Below are 19,637 nucleotides of genomic sequence, written 5' to 3' on the forward strand. Positions count from 1 at the left end.
CTGGTTTGCTCTCTTTGATATGAGACGGCCGGGTTCTTTTGTGTGCTCTTGACATGTTTCTTCGGATGTGGATGCGTGCAAACGTGAATTGGATGACTGAAATTCAACGGGCCCATGTAATTTGATTTAAACCCACAAGTCTTGAAAAACCTAGTAACGCAATGAAATCCTTCATCTGAACTTGGACTCGGTGTTATTCGGGCTGTAGACTTATATCCCGATCTCGGGAGGTGTCTTCGTGACACAACTTGGCTGGGAAAGGTTGGAATGTACAACATGACTGGAATGGAACCGGAGCAGTCAACAGACATTCCAGGATGAGGATGCAATCTCCCCAGAATCTTCCACCAGCAAGCAGCTTTACTACGAAAATCTCTCCTCTCCCTTTCCCTCTTTACTATTGATGATTGTACATAGGATGAAGTGAAGCAGAGTCATATGAAACATCCTCTCTCCCACTGATTCTAAGGTTATCCTGATATCAATATTGAATTGCAGGAGGCAATTGAAGGTTGTATGTAACCATGTACCTCCACTTTCTCCAACCTCAAAGCTACGTACCGAACCTTGGAAGACCCGAAACTTCGGAGTCTGGAACTACTTTACTTTGCTAGGGGGGTATCAAGAAGCAAAAGTGCAGACAACAGTTGAAACCACCATCTCCACCAGCCCTTGGATTTTCACCCCCAACAGGACCACCAAAGGAGATGACGTTAAAGCTCTCCATCACCGTGATGGTTCCTAGACGGATGAGTAAACTCCTCCGCCGCAACCTGGGCACTATGAGCCCAAGCCTGGACGGTCTCTTCGTCAACATCATCCAAGAAGGACAATCCCTTCATAGCACGACCACCACACGCCCGCTCCAGCGCCAAGAAAGCAAAGTGGCCGCCGATAACAGGGCGCGCAAAGAAGTTGGGACCGGGGAAGTTTCCATCGCCCTCGGTGTTATGCAGATCCGTGAACGGGCGGTCCGTCACCGTCTCATTGACCCAGCGTGCAACGGACTCGAGGATCTCAGCGCGGACGGGCTTGGATGCCACGGCCATCGAGAAGAACTCCCAGTCTGTCTTGGTGTACAGGTGCCGGCTGTCGAGGGGAAGGCCGAATTTCTGGCGCACGTAGTGGTACCACACGGACTCTTTCTGGTAAATGTGCCGGGGAACGAAGCCGGGTGACTTGGTCTTGTTGGATGAGGCGGTGCCTTCTAGGTGGAAGCAGAGCTGTGCGTCGGCGTATAGGTTGTAGATTGTGGTCCAGGAACCGTACCAGTCGTAGGCAAGTTTGGCGTGCGTGCCGTCCCGGGACATGGCGAATTCTTCCCATTTCGCGATGTACTTCTCGGCAATGTCCTGGTTTTTGCTATTAGTTAATTGTTCTCTGCATGGATTTGAGGTCCGCTTGGCCTACTTTGAAGTACGAGGCGTCAGAGTCGTGGCCAGTCAACTCGGCCAGCTTGCTCATAGCATTGATGCCGACGATACCCTTCAAGGCAAGGTTGGTTTGCAAGGCCAACCAACCGGCGAAGTCGTCCGTAGAGACTGTGACAGGTTAGCATCCGGTTAGAAAAGGTTCGCTGGTGACTTACGTTGATTAGCCGGCTCCAGGGAGAATTCGACCAGATATCCAGTCCATTGTTTCCAGAGACGGTAGCTTCGCTTCACCCACTTCTCGGCAAGGTGCTTTCCCTCTAGACCGCCACCCCATTTGCCATCCTGGTGAGCGATTCCTGACAGAACCTGCAGGTTGTCAAGTGGGAAGAGTCCAGATGACTCGCTGGAGAATGTCGAGGAGCTCGATCCCTCAGTAGACCAGATGGAAGAAGCTTCGGATGAATACTTGTATTGAAGCGAATTGGCAATAGCCAGACCCATGATCAGGATGTTACCGCACTCCTCTACCGGCATATACTCGTCGTTGCCGTCGGGGTGACCAGTAGCATTGGGGAAGTGGGTGCCTAGGTCATGCATCGCGTACGTGTTGGGATATTGTCCGCTTAGCATATGTTCAATCAGCGGCTCCAGCAAATATGCCAGCCAACGCGGGTTGGTGTATAAGAAGAAGGGGAAAGCTGGGAAGATCACATCAATGGTTTGGAAGTTACCATTGGAAGAGATCTCCTTGAGGAACAGGATAGGGTTGTCCGGAGTACCAGAGAACGTGGTAGCGCCCATTACCTGGCGTGCACTAAGAGCAACGATGTCGACATAGTCGTCGGCTCCCGAAAGGTACGCATCCTCGGCCAATTGCTGGGAGTAGTTGGATGCCAGGGCGCTGGCCGCAGCGTAGTCATTGTAGTGGAATGTGAGAAGCTCCTCGGTAGTGGGGAACCATGACTCCCAAAGAGGGCGCATCATGGTGAGCCCGCGAGCAGATGCATACTGAACAACGGGAGTTTGTACAAGACCGAGGGTGAACGTGACGCTGACGGAACCCGACTCGACTGGTCGGCTGAGATTGAAGAACTTGGAGAACGCAAAGACTGGTGTGCGATCACGAATAGCTCGCCACTGACCATCATTCTTGTTTCGCAAACCTCCAGAGCTGGCAAAGTTTTGCCTCACCTTGTCGGCCTCTCCGGATTCGTAGCGGGCACTGGCAGGTCCGGTGAAGTGGAGAGTGCCCCATTCACCACGATCGCGGATCTCAGTGAATAGAAGCTGTGTCGTTCGGCGAACCTGCCACCGCTGAAGACCTGGCTTCTTGTTTTTGTTGTCTCCGACATTTAAGGTATCCCACTCCCATTTAAGTTGGCTTCCTGTGTCTCCGCTCAACCAGCGTCCGTCCACATCCATATAAACGTTGACATCGATCTCGCCTCGTACATCAATAGTAATATATGATGCCGGGATAGACTGCCGCAGAGTCGATGTCGGTGTGATGGGCGAGAGGAATGAGACTGTGATTTCAAGAGGTTTGGAGTCATCGGTGTCAATGCGATAGGTAAAATTGGTTGTTGAGGCGTCGTAATTATTTCCAAGATAAACGGGGTATTTAATTTGATACCTGAATTCACCTGGTTAGCTTCTATTTCATTAAAGAAACATCAGAGCGCTCTCATACCCCCCATCCGAGCCCAAGGAATCCTGCGGCTTGCCGAAGAGAGGGTATACGGATCCCTGACTCGGCACCTGGGCCATCAAGGACAGGCCAATCTCTTCTCCGGTATAGAACATGGGCCATTTAGACCAGGGTGCGTCGCGAGCATCGCCTAGCCAGGTACTTAGGTAGGGATTCCGCACGGTCAACGGCAGAACCGGGGGCGTGAGCCTTGAAGCTGTGCTGACGGCGGCCTGCGTGACCGCCGCGGCCAGAACAGCGAGTGACAACTGCATGGTGGCAGCTCTTTCTCAAGGAATGACAGGAATGGCAGGAATCGGAGCTTGGACCAAAGTCACGAAGGACCAAGAAGTGTGAAGGAGCGTGAAACGAAGGGGCAGAGGAATGTGAATGCGGAAATGCGGGGAACGATGAACTCAGGTGGATCGGACTCGACCCCGGGTACCTTCCCGTTCGTATAGGATGTTCTATAGTACAGTAAAAGTCCAGGGGGAACGCAAAATGCAATCCTGATTGGACCCTGTTCCTCTCTGTTGCAGCTCTGCACCGAATGAATGTTGGAGTTTGAGTTCGCTCGTTCCGATGATGTCATGCGGAGACAGCTCGGGACCAACACCGCGCGACTTGACCCTTCAGACAGCATATCTGAAAGTGTATCTTTCATAGTTTACTTTGGAATGAAAACTATAATCCCATAACAAAATGCTGGCTATGCTGACCATGTCATAGATGCTCAGCACGATGGGGTTGAAACTTGGGATATGTGGCAGCAGTATTTGTCGCAGATATATAGAACCAGTCCAGACACAACTTTAGATAGAATTTGTCTTTGACATGACAGCACTTGAGAAAAGCACTATGCTAACGAGAGCGAGTAGAGAATATATTTCTATGGTTCTGGTAGTGAAAGTTTTCTTATAAATATTTCTCATGACTTGACCATCTATATGTCGAATCAGGTGAGGAATAACTTATATGGTCAAAACAGCGTCAATCACGACCCATCAAATGTGTTCAATAGCCAAAAGAGTGGCGCATACTGCAATTCTCCGAACCTTGCTGCATTGACGTCGAACTACTAACCCCATTTGGGAGCCCTGGTTATCGCGATAAGCGTCGCGGTCACGACACACAACAGCGCGTGAGGCAAGAATTCGAGTCAATACGCGCCATTGGCCTGGCTCGGAGTCTAGCTAGAATTAGGACCCGAATATTTTAATTTCACCCTAAGGGTAAGACCAATAATCAACGGGCAAAATTAAAATTGCCTGCCTTTTTTGCCACTGCCCACTATGTCATAAAAGGTTCAGGGCAATATGTTACGCTTATTGACTATCAATAAAAAATACTACATACGATCAGGTCAAATAAACCGGTTCAAATGATCCAAACTAGCCCAGCCCCTAAGTCAGGGCACCCGTGGACGCGTGCTCAACACGACCTCGGTGTGGAACCGCGTCCGTGCATCTATACAAGGCTAGTAAGGTATCGGGAGACTATACGCGATTGACGCGACCGTTTTGTGTTGGGAACACCCTTGCTCTCCAAGTCTTCTTTCTCACACTTTGATCTTCCTCTTTGATCTTGTATTGTTGTCTTCCTGGTTGTGTTGCTTGCATTGTTCGCGTGGACCACGAGATCCCGGCTCCGCTTCCCCCGCCGCTTTGTATCTTTCTTTCTAGACCTCGACACAGCTCTACACCCTCCTCTCCTACAAAGTCTCGGTCTCAGAGCACGCTCCAACATGCAGTCAGCCTCAATGCAGTTCAGTCCCGTCAAGGACGGACGCCGCATTCTCGGAGAAAAAGACACCAACGCGTGTCTTTCGCCAGCCCACCAGAGCAAACAACCGCTCTCGGTCGCCACAACCCCCGTCAAACGGTCTTTGTTCATGAATACATCACCCAAGAAGCTCCTCCCCTCACCGATCTTTGCTGGTCAAAAACGGACGAGAGATCAGGTGGATGAGACCGACGTAAACAACGGACACGTGCAGGAGCCGCGGGGCCTTGAGGGAGAAAGCTCCCAATCAACAGTCAAACATGACAGTCAAAAGGTAAGCTTGCAAATATGACCGCTGGAGCTGGACAATGAAAGCAGAAGAGCGATTGGCTAACATGGATGTCTCACCATAGCTGGATCAAGAATCAGACGCGATGGGAATCCGCGTCCCAACACCACCCTCCCAGCCAGAACGCGACCAGACCCAAGATCCCATGGATACCGACAGACTTTCTACCGCGTCTCAAAGTTTAGAAAAAGAAACACGGCCTGTTCCCGAAGACCCCGAAGCGCGAAAGATGTTCATACAAGAAGTAAGCGGGGCTCCATTAATCTATCATTCCGCGGCATATGCTAACTGTATTCTTCAAGAAAGCAACACTTCTTCGAAACACGCTTCAAAGTGCTATGCGCAATGTCACCGACCACCAAATTGACCGTCGAGTATCCGAGCTCGAGGCACACAGCCGCAAATGTCCTCGCCTCTCGTTCTCGGCTCTCTCCTCCCATTCTATGGCCTACGGAAAACATGCCACACCCTCTCAATTCCGCACTCCTCGAATTGGCACGACCGCCGAAATGAGCTCCACTCCTTCTCAAAAAACGCCTGACCTCCCTACACAATCATCAACGGGCCGGGCAAAGACGTCTCATCGCACCCCTCCTCGCACTCTTGGATCTCCAATGCAGCTGAGCAGCCCTCCGGCTACGGTTGTCCGCTATGCTCACAGTCACGATGTTACTGCGGCTGCAAAGCGCGAAGACGATGCTATGCGAGACAATCTGTCGCCGTCGCAAAGAGGAGACGCGGTTGATGGGTTACTCAAGCTCATGAGCACTTCCGAGAGAAACAGCACTCCCAATTCATGGACTGGGTAACTATACAGAATTGGCATGAAATTATGCCAATGACGCGTCCTGCCCTACGCGATGTATCCAAAGGGTATAATTCCCTGGATCCTATGTTTTGCATGATTGAGGTTCCTGCAATACTGGAGTATTGTTTGGAGATGATGAAGCGTGCTGCAATGACTATATCAATTACTGTTTGATACATTATGCCTCTTAGCATTGGCCTTGGAGATATTGTGGACGCTCTATAATTGGAACATGCGGCGTCCTCCACAAACACTCTAATCACTTGCAATCAACGATACCATTTGTATACTCTTACTCGTCTGACCATTGTAGATTACCGCTAGGTGATCCTCAGATAGATAGAGCCATGCCATCCACGGTCTCCACCTGCCTAGATTTGATGTAAACCCAAGAAGCCACGACATACAGACACAACTGGCCTGTCTTTCACCGTAATGTTCTCGATCCTCAGATCGGAGCTAGGGAGAGCGGGGATCTGCAAGATGACGAAGATTAGACAGATCACAAAAGGCGTTGTTGCATCTTAAGATCAAATGTGCCAATACTTGAGATCTAATTCGTTGGCTCCTTGAGAAAACAAGATTGCTGACGTCCCCTTACTTGAAGATATCATATTGGCTACTTTTTAACCTTGTTGAGATTGAAATGATGATGCCTACGAAGTTGTTTGCTATAGTAGTCGCCGTGACATCGCAAGGCATTTCTCATTGCCGGTCTACATTACTGTGTACTCTTCAAAATATCAAAGACCTCGATTGTTCTATTTCTCCACCAATGGGCATCGCTAAAGTAGACATTGATTCTAAAGATGGTATCAAGTAGACATGAGTATATACAGGTCCCGCATACTATTTACCGGACCTTCTTCAACTTATTACGCTTGCGACCCAGAACGTCACGACCCTCTTCAATCTCACCCGTAGCCTCACGCTTCGCCGAGCCAACCTCCTTGAGCACTCCAGTACGAGTAACACGGCCCTCGATGCTGACGCCTTCCTCGGCCCACTCTTCCATAGGTCGACCCACACGCTGCTCAATAGCGAGCACGAGCTCGATATCACGCTGTCCAACTAGCGTGACGGCCTCACCGGCTCGACCGGCACGAGCAGTACGACCAACACGGTGCACGTAGTCGTCTGGATTGCGCGGGACATCGAAGTTGATGACTAGGCTAACGGATGGGATATCCAGACCACGCGATGCGACATCTGTGGCGACGAGCACTCGGGCAGCGGCTGCGCGGAATCGCGCAAGGTTGGATGTACGCTCCGACTGAGGAAGGAGACTGTGGAGGGAGGTGGCGCGGTGTCCAAGGCGACGCAGAAGGCGCTCGAGCAAATCCGCGGTCTTGGTGTGGTTGCAGAAGATGATGGCGGGCTTGGAGACATTTGCCTCTGTGGATAGAAGCACATGCAAGAAGGCTTCACGATGTGTCATGGGGACCTTCAAGTAGGTCTGCTTGAGGGTTGGCGGGATGTTTCCTTGGTTTTCGGTTGATACTTCGGTCACGAAGATGGGGGGCTTATCCTCAGTGCGAGGCATTGACTTCAGTGCCCGAACCTCTGCAGTCAGAGTGGCTGTGAAAAGGAGAGTTTGGCGCTCTGATGAGGGAGGTAGCGCAGAGAGACAGGTTTCCACATCTGGCAGCATGCTACCTTGGCCGCTCGCCAGCAGTCGGTCTGCTTCATCAAGCACGACCATCTTAACCCGGCGCAACCCCGCCACTGTATCCTCGCCTGAAGTCTTGATGTGGTCCGCTAGCCGGCCGGGGGTTGCAATGATGACGTGGGGTCTTTGTGCCAGAGCGATCGCCTGGGGTCGCATATCTGTGCCTCCAGTAATGAGAATGGGCTTCATGCTCTGCGGTGCTCCGACAGCCTGGAATTGCTCGTAGATCTGCAGTGCAAGCTCTCTGTGAAGAAAAAGGGATCAGTATACTCGGTTAAGGGATGATTGGAGTTATCCTTTGGCTGCACATACCTCGTCGGTGTCAATACCACAGCAAAGATTCCAAACGGATCTTGCGCCCACTTCTGCAAGATAGGAACCGCAAAAGCCATTGTTTTTCCTGAACCAGTTCGGCTTCCACCGATACAGTCCCGACCCTTCAAGATCTCAGGGATACACGCCTTTTGAATAGCCGTGGGCCGTCGAATCGCCATAGTCGTCAAAGAACCAACGAGCCACGGTGAAACTTTCAAAGCCCCAAAGGTAGACTCCTCGCTGCGAAGTCCAATTTCGAGGGCATCAGCAATAGTGACAGGTTCCTCCTCGCCTGTAGCTTCGGGCTTCTTCACAGTATCGTCCTTCTTCTTGATACGGGTGAGGGTGGGGAGCGGCGCAGGCGCAACATAGGAGTCGTTGGAGGACTCGGAGAGACGGCGGCGCTTCGGTGCACGGTCTTGGACATCGTGCTGATTATCTTCAGAGCTATCAGATGCATATGAGTCCTCGGACACCGGGTCTTCTTTCGAGGGCGCCATTACTGTTTGCTGCTTTGACTCGGGGAAATAATTTCGCGGCAGAAAAAGTTATCTTGATCTGGCGGTGAGAATATTATGCCCTGAATTCGAGACAAAAATCTTGTTGGTCTTGATATCACGTGACTATATCCGGACTAAAATTTGGGATCAAAAATTTGATTTCTGGTGGTAGAAAAGAACACGAGAATAATTATACACATGGGATGAATGAGGAGTCGTACCAAGTTGGGACATTATTTAGTAACTCAGGTGTTGGATATATTAGGGAGCTATATTCATTCCGTGGAGTTCAAACTACAGGCATCGTAGCATCTTAGACGTTACCGTCTGTGCACCGTGACTATTCCGGCTCGCAATTCAATTGTTCCGGCTGGTAGTGCTCCTCCTCCTTACAGATGACAGATACGGAAGCTCATATGCCTCACCTCTCTCCAAATCATTGTCTTCAATGGCAGATCCCGAGGAAGAAGACGGGCGGTCCATCAAGACTCCGTCGTCTCTGCTTGGAAATCCTTTTGCTCCGCTACTCGTCGCCTCTTCAGCATCTTCATCTAACCCATGGGTACCACCAACGCTCTCCATAGTAAAGGGACTGGCGGTTGGAGCGTCTAAGGCATCCAGTTCCTCACGAGTAAACCACATGGGGAATAGGAAAGACCGCACAGGGATCAAAAGAAGAATGATGACGGGAAAACCAATAGCAGCGATGGTTTGGGTGATGGCAAAAGTCGCACCGAAGCCAAGGAGCTCAATAATGACAAATACCCAGACAGCGGCGCGTCGATTGAGCCGCTTGAGAGGGTTGGAGCCGGGCGTGAAGTTCTTGTCTTGGGCAAGGAATATCAGCTTTTGTGTGATACCGTTACCCTGCAGAGCTTGAACACCCATGATGAAGAACAGGCCGGCCATTACACCCTGTGGGATCAGATGGAGGACAATGAGAAGCGGGCCTGTCATTGTACCGAGGGTCAAAAGGCCTTGCGCGAGATTGCTAACTCGTTGCTCTACTACGTGGTCTGTGATGCGAACAGCCTTGCCCTTGTTGGATTCGTCCTCATCCGCCACTTGACGTGTGACGCAGAGCGCGGATGTATGGAAAGGCGCTTGGGGAATAAGACCGTTAGGGAAGGGGATTCCAAGTAGACCGGCAACAAAGGTAGTGAGACCAAGGAGCCAGAGGTCCCAGTGGAACCCGGCCGGTTTGCGGAGAGGGAATTCGGTGCCTTGCGCGATGAGAGAAGAGACTAGCGGAGAAAGTTCAATGTTAGTCATAAAACAGGCAATGTCAGCTCAGGGCTACCAACCATTGTGATCAAAGTAGAACAAAATTGTCAGGAGAAGCGCAAAAGGAATGGCCAAAAAGATGTCTCCCACGTCGATATCCCAGAACCGCACCAGCCACGACCGATCCAGTGTAGGGAAGAATGCCTTGCTAGTAGGAAGAACGGCAACATCGACGTCTCTCATGTGACCAATGTGGACGAAGCCGGTGAAGAATATAATGACCAACGGCGTGCCGTAGTCTTCAAGGAACTTCCGTACGTATCTCCCGAAGAGATTGCTGTTACCCAATTCTCCGCAGATCCATGCAGCCATCAGCACAAGAAGTGCTACCATGATGGCCAGGTAGGCTGAAGTTTCGCCGGCGGCGCCCCATTGGCGGGTCAGGACTTGTATACCCTTCTGGATATAGATGCAGGCAACGTAGAAACCGAAGATGTCGCATGAGAAGCGGGTGACATATTTTAGCCCATTGCAAGCATTGGTGATTGCCAGGAGCCAATGCATAACCAATGACCAGCTAATACCCATGTTAATATGTCACTGGCGAGTCAAGAGGGCGCAACTTACATGCCGATCCAACACATGAAAGCGAGATATGGGGTACCTCGAGGAGCTATAATATCATAGACTGTGTAATTGAACACGGTAATAGGACCTAAATTGATCTTAGCTTGAGAAATTGAGTCTCAAAGTGGCAAAACTTACCAGTAACGCCCACGATGACCAGAGGCTGAGCAGCGAGGAGAGAAAACACAACTGCTCCAAGAACAGAGGCAAGCAAAACCTCATTGACGCCGAAGCTCTGGTTTGTCTTTTCAAACATGTCCAGAGAGAAAGCAAGGGCAGGCAAAATACTGCGGCCATTGTAAGCACTCTGCTGCGCAAAAATATTGGTGAACGAAATTCAGCCCGAGACCTTGCCTCGATTCCCAATGGATACGAGGAATTTACTCATGGCGACAGATGGGACCAGAAGAAGCAAAGGAAATAAAACCGTCAAAATGGAAACAATAGAGAATCGTACTTAGCAAAATACATGTAAACGGTCGCCGGCACAATGCGATAATCCCACGCGTCCGTCCAATCACTCCAGTAGTAGGGTGCTCTCCGCTTGACATCCTTGATCATTCCCCGGAACAAACGCACCCGCCACCATTTTGGCTGGGACGACTGGGCAGAGGTTGCCGCCGACGCGCGACGCGGCGGCTCCTCGCGTGCTGGCTCCCGCTGGCTCGCGGATGAAATCGACTGGGAGTGACGCGAAGCATGACCAGACTTGCCGGAACGGATAGACGATAAGCGTTGGGACTTCCAAGAAGGCTTCCGCTGAGAGGATGAGGCGGAAGCGTGCATATTGGGACCCGAAGGGAGGGAGAAGTCCCCATGCGACGATCCCTGCATGCGCGGCACTGAACTAGACGTGACGATGCAGTAGACCGTTCCCAAGTCGGGGCTGATAGAAAGCGCTAATCAATTGCGTACAAACAGATGTTGCACGGAACCGATCTGCGGGGACGCAAAATAAGAGAACTGGGAGCCAAGACTGGATGTGGGGCCTGAGGTCATCGCGGAGAATCTCCAACGAAGCTACAAAGTTACGAAGCTACTGAAAGAAAATAAGATGCTATGTTGAGAGTGACTAAGAATGATGATTTTCAAATACAAGGCGCGACTGAAAATGGAAGTATTACGTGACAAAGATACAAGGCAACTTCTTCCTCGGGATCAGAGCGAAACGAAACCATCCTCCACAACTTTTCTTCACAATGAAACCAGCGGCGGGACCAAAATTGCTCACGCCGGAGGCGGGGGCGGGGGAGGCTGATCGCTGGGAGGTGGAGGAGGAGGCTGATTGCCAGGAGGAGGGGGAGGAGGTTGGTCGCCAGGAGGAGGCGGGGGAGGAGGGCTGCCGTAACCCATCTGAGGCATGCCCGGAGGGGGGGAGCAGCCATGCCAGGAGGATAGGCGTATCCTCCGTATCCTCCGTACCCGTAAGCAGCTTGCCCACCAGGAGGCGCCGGTTGCTGCCAAGGTGCAGCACCGGGGGGAGCACCGGGGGGAGCGCCGGGGACAGCGCTGGGGGCGGTGCCCGGCGCAGCGTATCCAGCTTGGGCTCCATAGCCGTAATCACCACCCTGGCTCTGCTGAGCAGCAGCCCAAGGAGGAGCAGCGCCGTAGTCGCCGCTGCGGGATCCGTAGTCGTCGCGGCGGTTGTCACGGCCTCTCTGCTGCCAGGGAGCCACGTCACCGGCCGGCGGGCCGCGCTGCCAGGGCTTCGCATCACCATCGTCAGGGTAGCCACCCTGCTCGGGACCGGCCTCAATACGACGGGGCGGGTATTCACCGGGAGCACCACCAGACAGCTCGTTCATGAGTTGCTAAAACCGGTATCAGTATCAATATGTACTTTGTCCCCACGGGATTAAAGAAACTCACCTCCATCTCACGGTCAACAGCATCGCCAGTACCGATGGCACGAGGAGCGCCACGGCCACCACTGAAGCCACCTTGTTGGTTGTTGCGCCAGTCGCTGCCTCTTTGGCGGTCGGGACAATCGCGAGCCATGTGTCCAGCATTGCCACAGACGCGACAGATGATGTTGGCAGTGAAGTTGCGCTGCTCGGGGCAATCGTACTTGCGGTGTCCGATTTGACCACCTGTCGAACAGTTAGAAACCACATTCTCAGTGACAAGAGGCATTCATAGACTTACAGTTCTGGCAAGCTTGGTTCTCATCGTCACGGAGGGTACCGTTGAGAGCAGCCAACTCACGAAGCTGGTTGCGCTTGAGTTCGTTCTGACCTTCTGGAATAGAAGCGGCCTAGAAATGTCTCGTTAGTATCTAGATTGAGAAGATAGAAAACAGAGTTATAGCTTACCGTCTCGATGACATTGTGCACCAGCTTCTTGGCTTTGTTCACCTTCTCTTCGGTGTCGGCCATGATCAAGCAGTGAAGGTCTTCTTCCTGGTTGCTAGCGTGAGCGGCGTCAGATCGGCCCTTGCCCTCCTTGACGGAGCCTTTGCCTCGAATGGCGATCTTGGCTCCGGACTCCGTCTCCATCTTCTTCAAAGTGTTTCCACGAGGTCCTATGAGTAAGCCAACTTTAAAAAAGATAGCAAAGAGCTAAGTGTTAGTTCATCCGGTAATTGTAAAGTGCGCAGAGCAATGTGCAACATCAAGCACCCAAGGGTTAGCAAGAAACGGGCCGAGGACATCCGAGGAAATCTCGTCAACTCGAGTCGAGCAGGGCGCCTTAAAAGACATAGTGAAGGGACAGTTAGGAGTTAGAGGGTTAGTTATCATACTGAAGTTAATCTCTGGATAGTCATTGACTGGGACGTAGACCTTCTCCTGGGTCTTGGTGGGACGTCTGTAGTCAGAGGGCGGGTGGTAGTTAGGGATGGTCTTCATGGCCTTTTCGACCAATTTGTGACGCTCATCCTCGAGTCGCTTGCGGTAACGGTACTCGCGAGTGTTCACACGTCTACCAAAGTTGTCGTACTGCGGCGGCGGCGAAGGAGACCTGCACGAGTCAGTATCTTGCGTCTTGCGAAAGGCGCATGCCATAGAGCTTGTACATACCTATCGCCATCACCCGGGACCACATCGTTGATCCGAAGCTTCTGGCTGATCTCCTCGATACGCAGGTGCAAGGTGTAAGCCTCGAGTTGTTCGCTGGTGAAGTTCGCCATGATCATCGTGGGCAAGCCCATTAGGCCGGCAGCCTTGTTCTCCTGCTGGTCTCCCCAGCGGTTGCGCTTCTTGCGCCGTTTGACACCATCGGCCGGGGGGTCCGCTGCGTCGAAAGAATAAAAGTCAAAACCAAAGGTTTGCGAAATACTCGTTGGGGGGGGGCGAACATACCTCGAACGGGGCTGCGGCCACGCTTAGGGCCATCGGGCATGGAAGAAGGAGTAGCAGTCCGACTATCATCCTCCTCCTCCGCAAACCCGCGGCGGCGACTCCCCAGAGGGATGTTGTTAGAGCCCGTAATGCCTTGATTGCGCCAAGCCATGACTCTTGAATTCAAAGGCCGTTAGTGGTATGACGAGTCTTCCAAGGAAGAAGCTCCCGTTCAGTGAAAAGTGGCAACGCGCCACGTGATATGCCATGGCGGTGAATGGATTCTGCCGGACGGTGGATCTGTTTACGACCGGTTACAGGTGAGACCTCGATTTAAGTCAAGAGTACATCAAAAAGAGGTGCTCGTTGTCCTGTGGTGGTTCAATGTTTGGCGATGATTCTGGGCTCAGGGGGGCCAGCTTCTGGATAATTTAGCGATACTAAGCCTGGCACAGGGCTCTTCAGAGGCCATCACAGGTCAATCGAAATCATATCATAATCGAACAGTCGAGCAGGCAAGGTTTAGAGGTGACGAGTTCTCAATTCTCCATTTACATTGGTCTCAGCTGCTCTTTGCCAAGATTGGATGAATATAATCTCCTAAATTATCGTGAGAGATATTAAGGCCATTACGTCTTCATCTCTCCCTCAGATCTTGTTCTTCGCATCATCCTTCATGCCCTGCTGGACCCATGCCCGTGTTTGGGCGGCGCTCTTCTCCATAGCAGCCTTATCCTTAATCAAGTCCTTGATGGTGTGCTTTGAGGGGACATGGCGGCCCTTTTCAGTGCCCTCCCGCTGAGCCATCCGCTCCTCCCAGGCCTTCAGATGCGGGAACTCCTCAATATCAACGCCAGCCCATCCAGCAGCCGCCACCCAGCCCCAGTGAGAGATATCAGCGATAGAAACATGGTCCCCGACAAGATATCCGGACTTGGACTGAGCGAGATGCTTGTCCAGGACACCGTACAGGCGGCGGGTCTCATTGACGTATCGGTTCACACCGTACTCAATGCGCTCGGGGGCATACCGCGAGAAGTGGTTAGCCTGGCCTTGCATGGGACCAACGCCGGCGTTCTGGAAGAACAGCCAGTTGTTCATCTCGTAGTATTCGCGGGTGCCCTTGGGGAACGAGATCTTGTGGTCGGTGTCATATTGCTCTGCCAGGTATTGCAGAATGCTGCCAGACTCGAACAGGCGGATCTTTTGGCCGTCACTGAAAGTGTCTGTCAAAGCGGGGATGCGGCCGTTGGGGTTGATCTCGAGGAACCAGCTGTGCAGCTGTCAGTCTCGGGTTCCAATAGTTGATGCAACTGTAAGCACGTACTCTTCCTTTTGCGTGTTCTTAGAGATGTCGATCTTCTCAACTTTGTAGGGCACTCTATTATGCTGTCAGTGGCAGGTCGAAACGCATCTGAGCTGATCACAGACCCTAGCTCCTCCAGCGCCATGGAGATCTTGATCCCATTGGGAGTCTGGGCCGTGTAGAGAGTGATGTCCGGGCGACTCATTTTTGGAGATATCGAATGTGACTGTCAAATTACTGTGGGAACGATCTGTTGTAAGATCTACGAGTGGATTTGGAGGGGCATTTAAAGCGACGGGATTGAGGTCATCCCAAGCTCACCCCACTCGGATTTCTAATCCCGCCGAAGCTTCCACGCCCCGGGCATTTCTGAATAATCACCATGCACGTCTATCCCCATTCCGATAAGACTTATACGAGCTCACTCAAATCAACCAACTAGAGCAGCATGACGTTGGGTAACGCGAGCTGACAAATGAATCTCCCGAGACAACAAAGTTCACATGCCGACAAACAGACCAATTGATTACTTATAATCCATGAGTACAGTATACCAGGAGCTATCACCGGCTAAATTAAGCCATTGCAACATTTACCCGGGCAGTCCGACCGGACATCCAGCTGCTGCCTTTCCCACACATGAATGCCATGGCGCTAACGATCTCTTCTGGTTCTCCAACCAGGCCAAAGGAACTGAATCCAGCGACGGTCTTCAAGACCTATTCTGGCTTTCCTGCCAGAAAGAGCCCTGTAGTTGTTGACCGAGACAATAGGGTCCTTTCACCATGAGGTTGGAGGTCTTATCAAAGTCCGCTTCGGTAGTATTCTCTGTTTGATTATATGTACCCACACTCATTGTAGCTGGCGTCCAAGCTACTAAATTATTCACCATTTCAGCCCCATCTGGACACTGCCGGGGGGCCATGATTACACCGTTTCGCTACTACCACTTGAACCTCAGCTTGCTTTTCCACTCCAACATTAGATGAAACAGATGCCCACAAAAGGAATTGACAGTTTCGTCCTTTTTTTTTTATATTTTTTATATTTTTATATTTTACCTTGCGAGTCAGGAAGAAGTTCAAGGTTGCTTCATATCTTGCATTAGTACATAAAGAATGTTTACAACTCCCAAAGTAATTACACACGCATCAGGGAGTATGACAAGTTGTTGTCGAAAGAATTATACAGGAAAATGCCAGGCCAAGGCTAAAGGAACGGAAGCAAACTCTAGAGTCCAAGCTAGAGAGTTGGCGAAGGAAAGAGAGCAAGACAAGAAAAGAAAGCGACCAAGACATGTCACAACCTATACGCTTAGCAACTCAACAAACATCTTCGCATGAGCACATCTACCAAGAGAAACTCTCCTCAACGTAGTCGATATTCGTGGGGCCCTGTCTCTTCCGGCAAACCTTGCGCACATCATCGCTCAAGCCTCCGTTGCCACAAACCATGACACCCATAGTTCCAATTTGGTTCTCAACTTCCATACCGACAAGGGTGTCGATATTAGGTCGACCAGGGAACATTTGCACGGTGGAGGAGGGACTTTGAATCTCCTTGGTATTACGCGGCCGGGTAATGAAGAGCATGATGCGGAGGACTTCGCGACGGCGGTCCATAGCCAGGATACTGAGCATCCAGGGCCGGATCCACTCTAGGTGCTCGGGGGACTGGATGATCCAGACGAGGGTCACCCGGCGCGTGGCTAATGTGCCGTCGGCGAAGCCGGACACGAGATGGCGGACGAAGGGGATGTGGTGTGTGATTCCGACACCACCGGCGAAAAGCATCACCGTTCCGTATGAGTCCATGGAGTGGATATTGCCGTAGGGACCTTCCGCAAAGGCGCGAAGAACGACGCGAGAGCCGCCGGCGTTGGTGGCCCGCTGGAATAGTTTATCGGTCATACCGGTGCGACGGCGAACGAGTAAGGAAATCGTTTCTTTTTGTGGCGAGCGAATCAGATCCTCTTGTGACATTGGCAAAGATGATTTCTCATCGATCATCAGGTTGTCGGCTTCGCTCCAGGCGACTGAGAACGGGTGCGACGTCCACCATCCGACAGCGGGAATGTAAAGGTAGATATGCTGACCAGGGCGGAAAGTCCATGGTCGCGCCATGCGTAGGGTGATGCGCATAGCATCGCCTGGCACGGCCTCGACGACTGCGGTGGTAGACTCCCGACCGAAGTTCCGGTAGATGATGATGAAGAGCCGAGTGGTTCGCTCCAGGACCCATAGGATGATAGCGACGAGCACGTAGATCTGGGGAGCCAAGCCGTCCAGATGCACCCAGAGGAAGCCAATGGAGACGGCTGCGAGGGCAAAATGGAGGTGGACGAAGACTTCATAAAAAGCATGGCGGATGGGCGACGGGGAGTGCAGCATCAGTGCTACAAGAGCGGCGGTGGAAACCGTGCCAACGATCAGGAAGCTGCTGCTACCGATGTCCATGGCAACCGTCTTCCAGTCCTTCTCCTGGGCCACGGGAATTGCCCAGGAGAAAGTGTGTGCAACGGCCTCTAGCACCACGATACGACCGAGCCAGCGGTGGAGCAGGTTCCATGTGTCAAAGGGTACATGGAGCATGGCGATGAGAGGGTTGTTCCGGCCAGCCATCAAGATCAGAGGAATCAGATTCACAGTGGCCATCGTGCCAGTACGGTTGCGCACAACGCCTGCGGCAGAGAGCTCGTCGGAGCCATAGGGAACGGTAACCACACATAGAATCACATTCATGGCAATAACTCCGAAGACAAGTAATCCATGGAAACGGCTGGGAAGGGTACCCATGTTGATAGCCGATGACAATTGCATCTCGCGATTGTGGCGCGTGCGGAACAACGGGGCATATATCAAGTGCTCCTTCACCCAGGAGAATGTGCCGTGTGCGGGCACGAAGTATTGCTGTCTGTCATCGCCGAAAGTGGATAGTCGTCGGAGGTGAGCCGTGAATCGAAACCAGATCTGCCAGGCGAGATATAAGGCAGCGACACACCCGAGAATGAGGATGGTGTAACGTGCCAAGGTATCACTGGCTGCTACGTAGGACAGTGGAAGAGGGGTCTTGGTCCATCGCTTTTCGATTTCAATTGCGCTACTCAGTCCCACGAGGGATAGAGTAAGAACGAGGTGCTGCATGATGTGTCGAGAATTGGACGCCTTGAAATTATATAGGGAGGATCCAGCTTTTGTTAATGGACAAGACCAGCTTTTGCTAATGGACAAGACCAGCTTGCCTGATGAGTTGGAGTAAGGAAGGGAAGGCTTGATATCAGGGCCTAGAAAGTGCTGGAGTTCTGCGGGGCGAAACGAATGGTGGGCAGCACTGCCTCAAGCAACACCGGGCTGCTTTAAATTGCGAAAGAAGAAGGAAATGCAGTGAAGGGCCACGATAGCTAGGTGATACGGCGTCAAGGGCCGGTGTCGAAGGGCCTGCCTAGTTTGCTGAACATATGGGTTGAAATGTGGAAAACGAAGGAGTAAACATCAATCGATGAATATCCTGTCGTCAAATCGTGCACGGCACCGCGTCAGGAATGACAGATCGGCCGAAATGCTTGCCAGAGGCCCGATTCTGTCGAGGACAACGAACGGAATGCTGGTGACCACTGGGTCACTACAGAGCAAAACTCGGTTGGAAGCTAGTTCGACCGCCAATGACGATTGTCAGAGATATAAAGAAAATTGGAACCGAAAGAAGGACAATGATTAATTTCGTAGAAGAAACAAAGCACGTCAAGGGAGAAAGGAGAGAAAAGCACTTTTGGGCTCTGCGTGGAGGGTGGGGAGGATATGAGACAGGCCAAGCCCTCACCCGGATCCACGATGACAGAGGGATCATATAGAAATAAGGCTGGGCCGAAAAAAGGTCCGGGTAACCGTGCTACTGGCACAACTCGAGTATCGTCTCATCCTGTAACTGATCATACTCCGTGTTCTGGACACCGAGCTCCTCAATCCACGGGTACGATTCTATGAATGCTGGCCATGTCACCGGTCAGGGGGACAGGCCAGACCGAGGGACAGGGCCAGACCGAACCGGCCCGGTCATTCTACCTAGGATAGATCCATGAATCGAATCAAATACCTAGAGGCGAATTCAGGCATAGCAAGATTTGCATCTTTGCCATCACCGCGAGATAGGTAGGGGCTTGGCACTAGAATGTGGCGGGACGCGCTGCGCCGGGTGTGACTGGTCGATCCTGAAACGCCCCTGTTTCTTGGGTTTGGCTTGGGAGCAACAAACGCGCTAGTCACTAGCCGATCCTCGGCACCGCGGTTTGGTTGATCCGCGGTTTGAAGATGTGGCCCTTGCTTCATTGGGGAGCCAATCTGTGCATCGCGACCCCGAGAAAGGGAGAGTTTCGGGAGGAACTCGATAGGCCCGACTGTCCACGCGACAGTCACGGAACCCGCCTCCGACTGAAACATATTTAGCTCGACGCTATTTCTCACGAACTACGGAGTACGCCTCCACTCGATTTAGTGATCTCCGCTGGCTTCGGATGCCTTGGCTTCATTTATCCCAGACCTTAACCTCTCTAGATGGAGTATCTCCATCCGAGAAGGGCCTCCGGCCCGCAGACTTCCCCTGTGTCAAGCCCGACGTGACAGGCGGCTGAAACGGGACTTGAAGGTGGAGGTTCTGTAGAGAGCATACGGCAGGTAGCAGATATTGATGCTGCTACATCCAGTGTCTGCAACGAATGGCGCCCCCTCTACACAGACTCTCAAGTGATCTCTGCATGCTACAGATAAAGTGAAGTATGAACGC

At 52.0% G+C, this 19,637-nt stretch overlaps 7 protein-coding genes across 7 annotated transcripts; 1 reads left to right on the forward strand and 6 right to left on the reverse strand.

Annotated features, from left to right (window-relative positions):
- Positions 1-713: 713 nt before the first annotated feature.
- N7498_003640 (putative glutaminase) lies at positions 714-3,335 on the reverse strand (the record flags this gene model as incomplete). Its single annotated transcript, XM_058450702.1, has 4 exons — positions 714-1,352; positions 1,411-1,541; positions 1,589-3,006; positions 3,064-3,335. 4 exons carry the CDS (start codon positions 3,333-3,335, stop codon positions 714-716), a joined length of 2,460 nt encoding a protein of 819 aa, XP_058310164.1.
- Positions 3,336-4,804: 1,469 nt separating this feature from the next.
- N7498_003641 (uncharacterized protein) lies at positions 4,805-5,940 on the forward strand (the record flags this gene model as incomplete). Its single annotated transcript, XM_058450703.1, has 3 exons — positions 4,805-5,116; positions 5,196-5,375; positions 5,434-5,940. 3 exons carry the CDS (start codon positions 4,805-4,807, stop codon positions 5,938-5,940), a joined length of 999 nt encoding a protein of 332 aa, XP_058310165.1.
- An 852-nt stretch (positions 5,941-6,792) lies between these two features.
- dbp8 (ATP-dependent RNA helicase DBP8) lies at positions 6,793-8,423 on the reverse strand (the record flags this gene model as incomplete). Its single annotated transcript, XM_058450704.1, has 2 exons — positions 6,793-7,852; positions 7,921-8,423. 2 exons carry the CDS (start codon positions 8,421-8,423, stop codon positions 6,793-6,795), a joined length of 1,563 nt encoding a protein of 520 aa, XP_058310166.1.
- Positions 8,424-8,780: 357 nt separating this feature from the next.
- Positions 8,781-11,060, reverse strand: N7498_003643 (anion exchange family protein; the record flags this gene model as incomplete). Its single annotated transcript, XM_058450705.1, has 5 exons — positions 8,781-9,667; positions 9,728-10,224; positions 10,275-10,362; positions 10,413-10,561; positions 10,732-11,060. 5 exons carry the CDS (start codon positions 11,058-11,060, stop codon positions 8,781-8,783), a joined length of 1,950 nt encoding a protein of 649 aa, XP_058310167.1.
- A 441-nt stretch (positions 11,061-11,501) lies between these two features.
- bbp (putative zinc knuckle transcription factor/splicing factor MSL5/ZFM1) lies at positions 11,502-13,724 on the reverse strand (the record flags this gene model as incomplete). The annotated part of the gene is made up of 8 exons (XM_058450706.1): positions 11,502-11,613; positions 11,697-12,085; positions 12,144-12,364; positions 12,420-12,528; positions 12,587-12,810; positions 13,015-13,232; positions 13,292-13,505; positions 13,574-13,724. 8 exons carry the CDS (start codon positions 13,722-13,724, stop codon positions 11,502-11,504), a joined length of 1,638 nt encoding a protein of 545 aa, XP_058310168.1.
- Positions 13,725-14,200: 476 nt separating this feature from the next.
- Positions 14,201-15,063, reverse strand: N7498_003645 (glutathione S-transferase family protein; the record flags this gene model as incomplete). The annotated part of the gene is made up of 3 exons (XM_058450707.1): positions 14,201-14,825; positions 14,880-14,933; positions 14,984-15,063. 3 exons carry the CDS (start codon positions 15,061-15,063, stop codon positions 14,201-14,203), a joined length of 759 nt encoding a protein of 252 aa, XP_058310169.1.
- A 1,144-nt stretch (positions 15,064-16,207) lies between these two features.
- Positions 16,208-18,001, reverse strand: N7498_003646 (ferric reductase family protein; the record flags this gene model as incomplete). Its single annotated transcript, XM_058450708.1, has 1 exon — positions 16,208-18,001. One exon carries the CDS (start codon positions 17,999-18,001, stop codon positions 16,208-16,210), a length of 1,794 nt encoding a protein of 597 aa, XP_058310170.1.
- Between the last annotated feature and the right edge of the window lie 1,636 nt (positions 18,002-19,637).

This window comes from Penicillium cinerascens (genome assembly GCF_028974065.1).
Source record: "Penicillium cinerascens strain IBT 15544 chromosome Unknown contig_24_segment0_segment0, whole genome shotgun sequence".
NCBI classification, from domain to species: domain Eukaryota; kingdom Fungi; phylum Ascomycota; class Eurotiomycetes; order Eurotiales; family Aspergillaceae; genus Penicillium; species Penicillium cinerascens.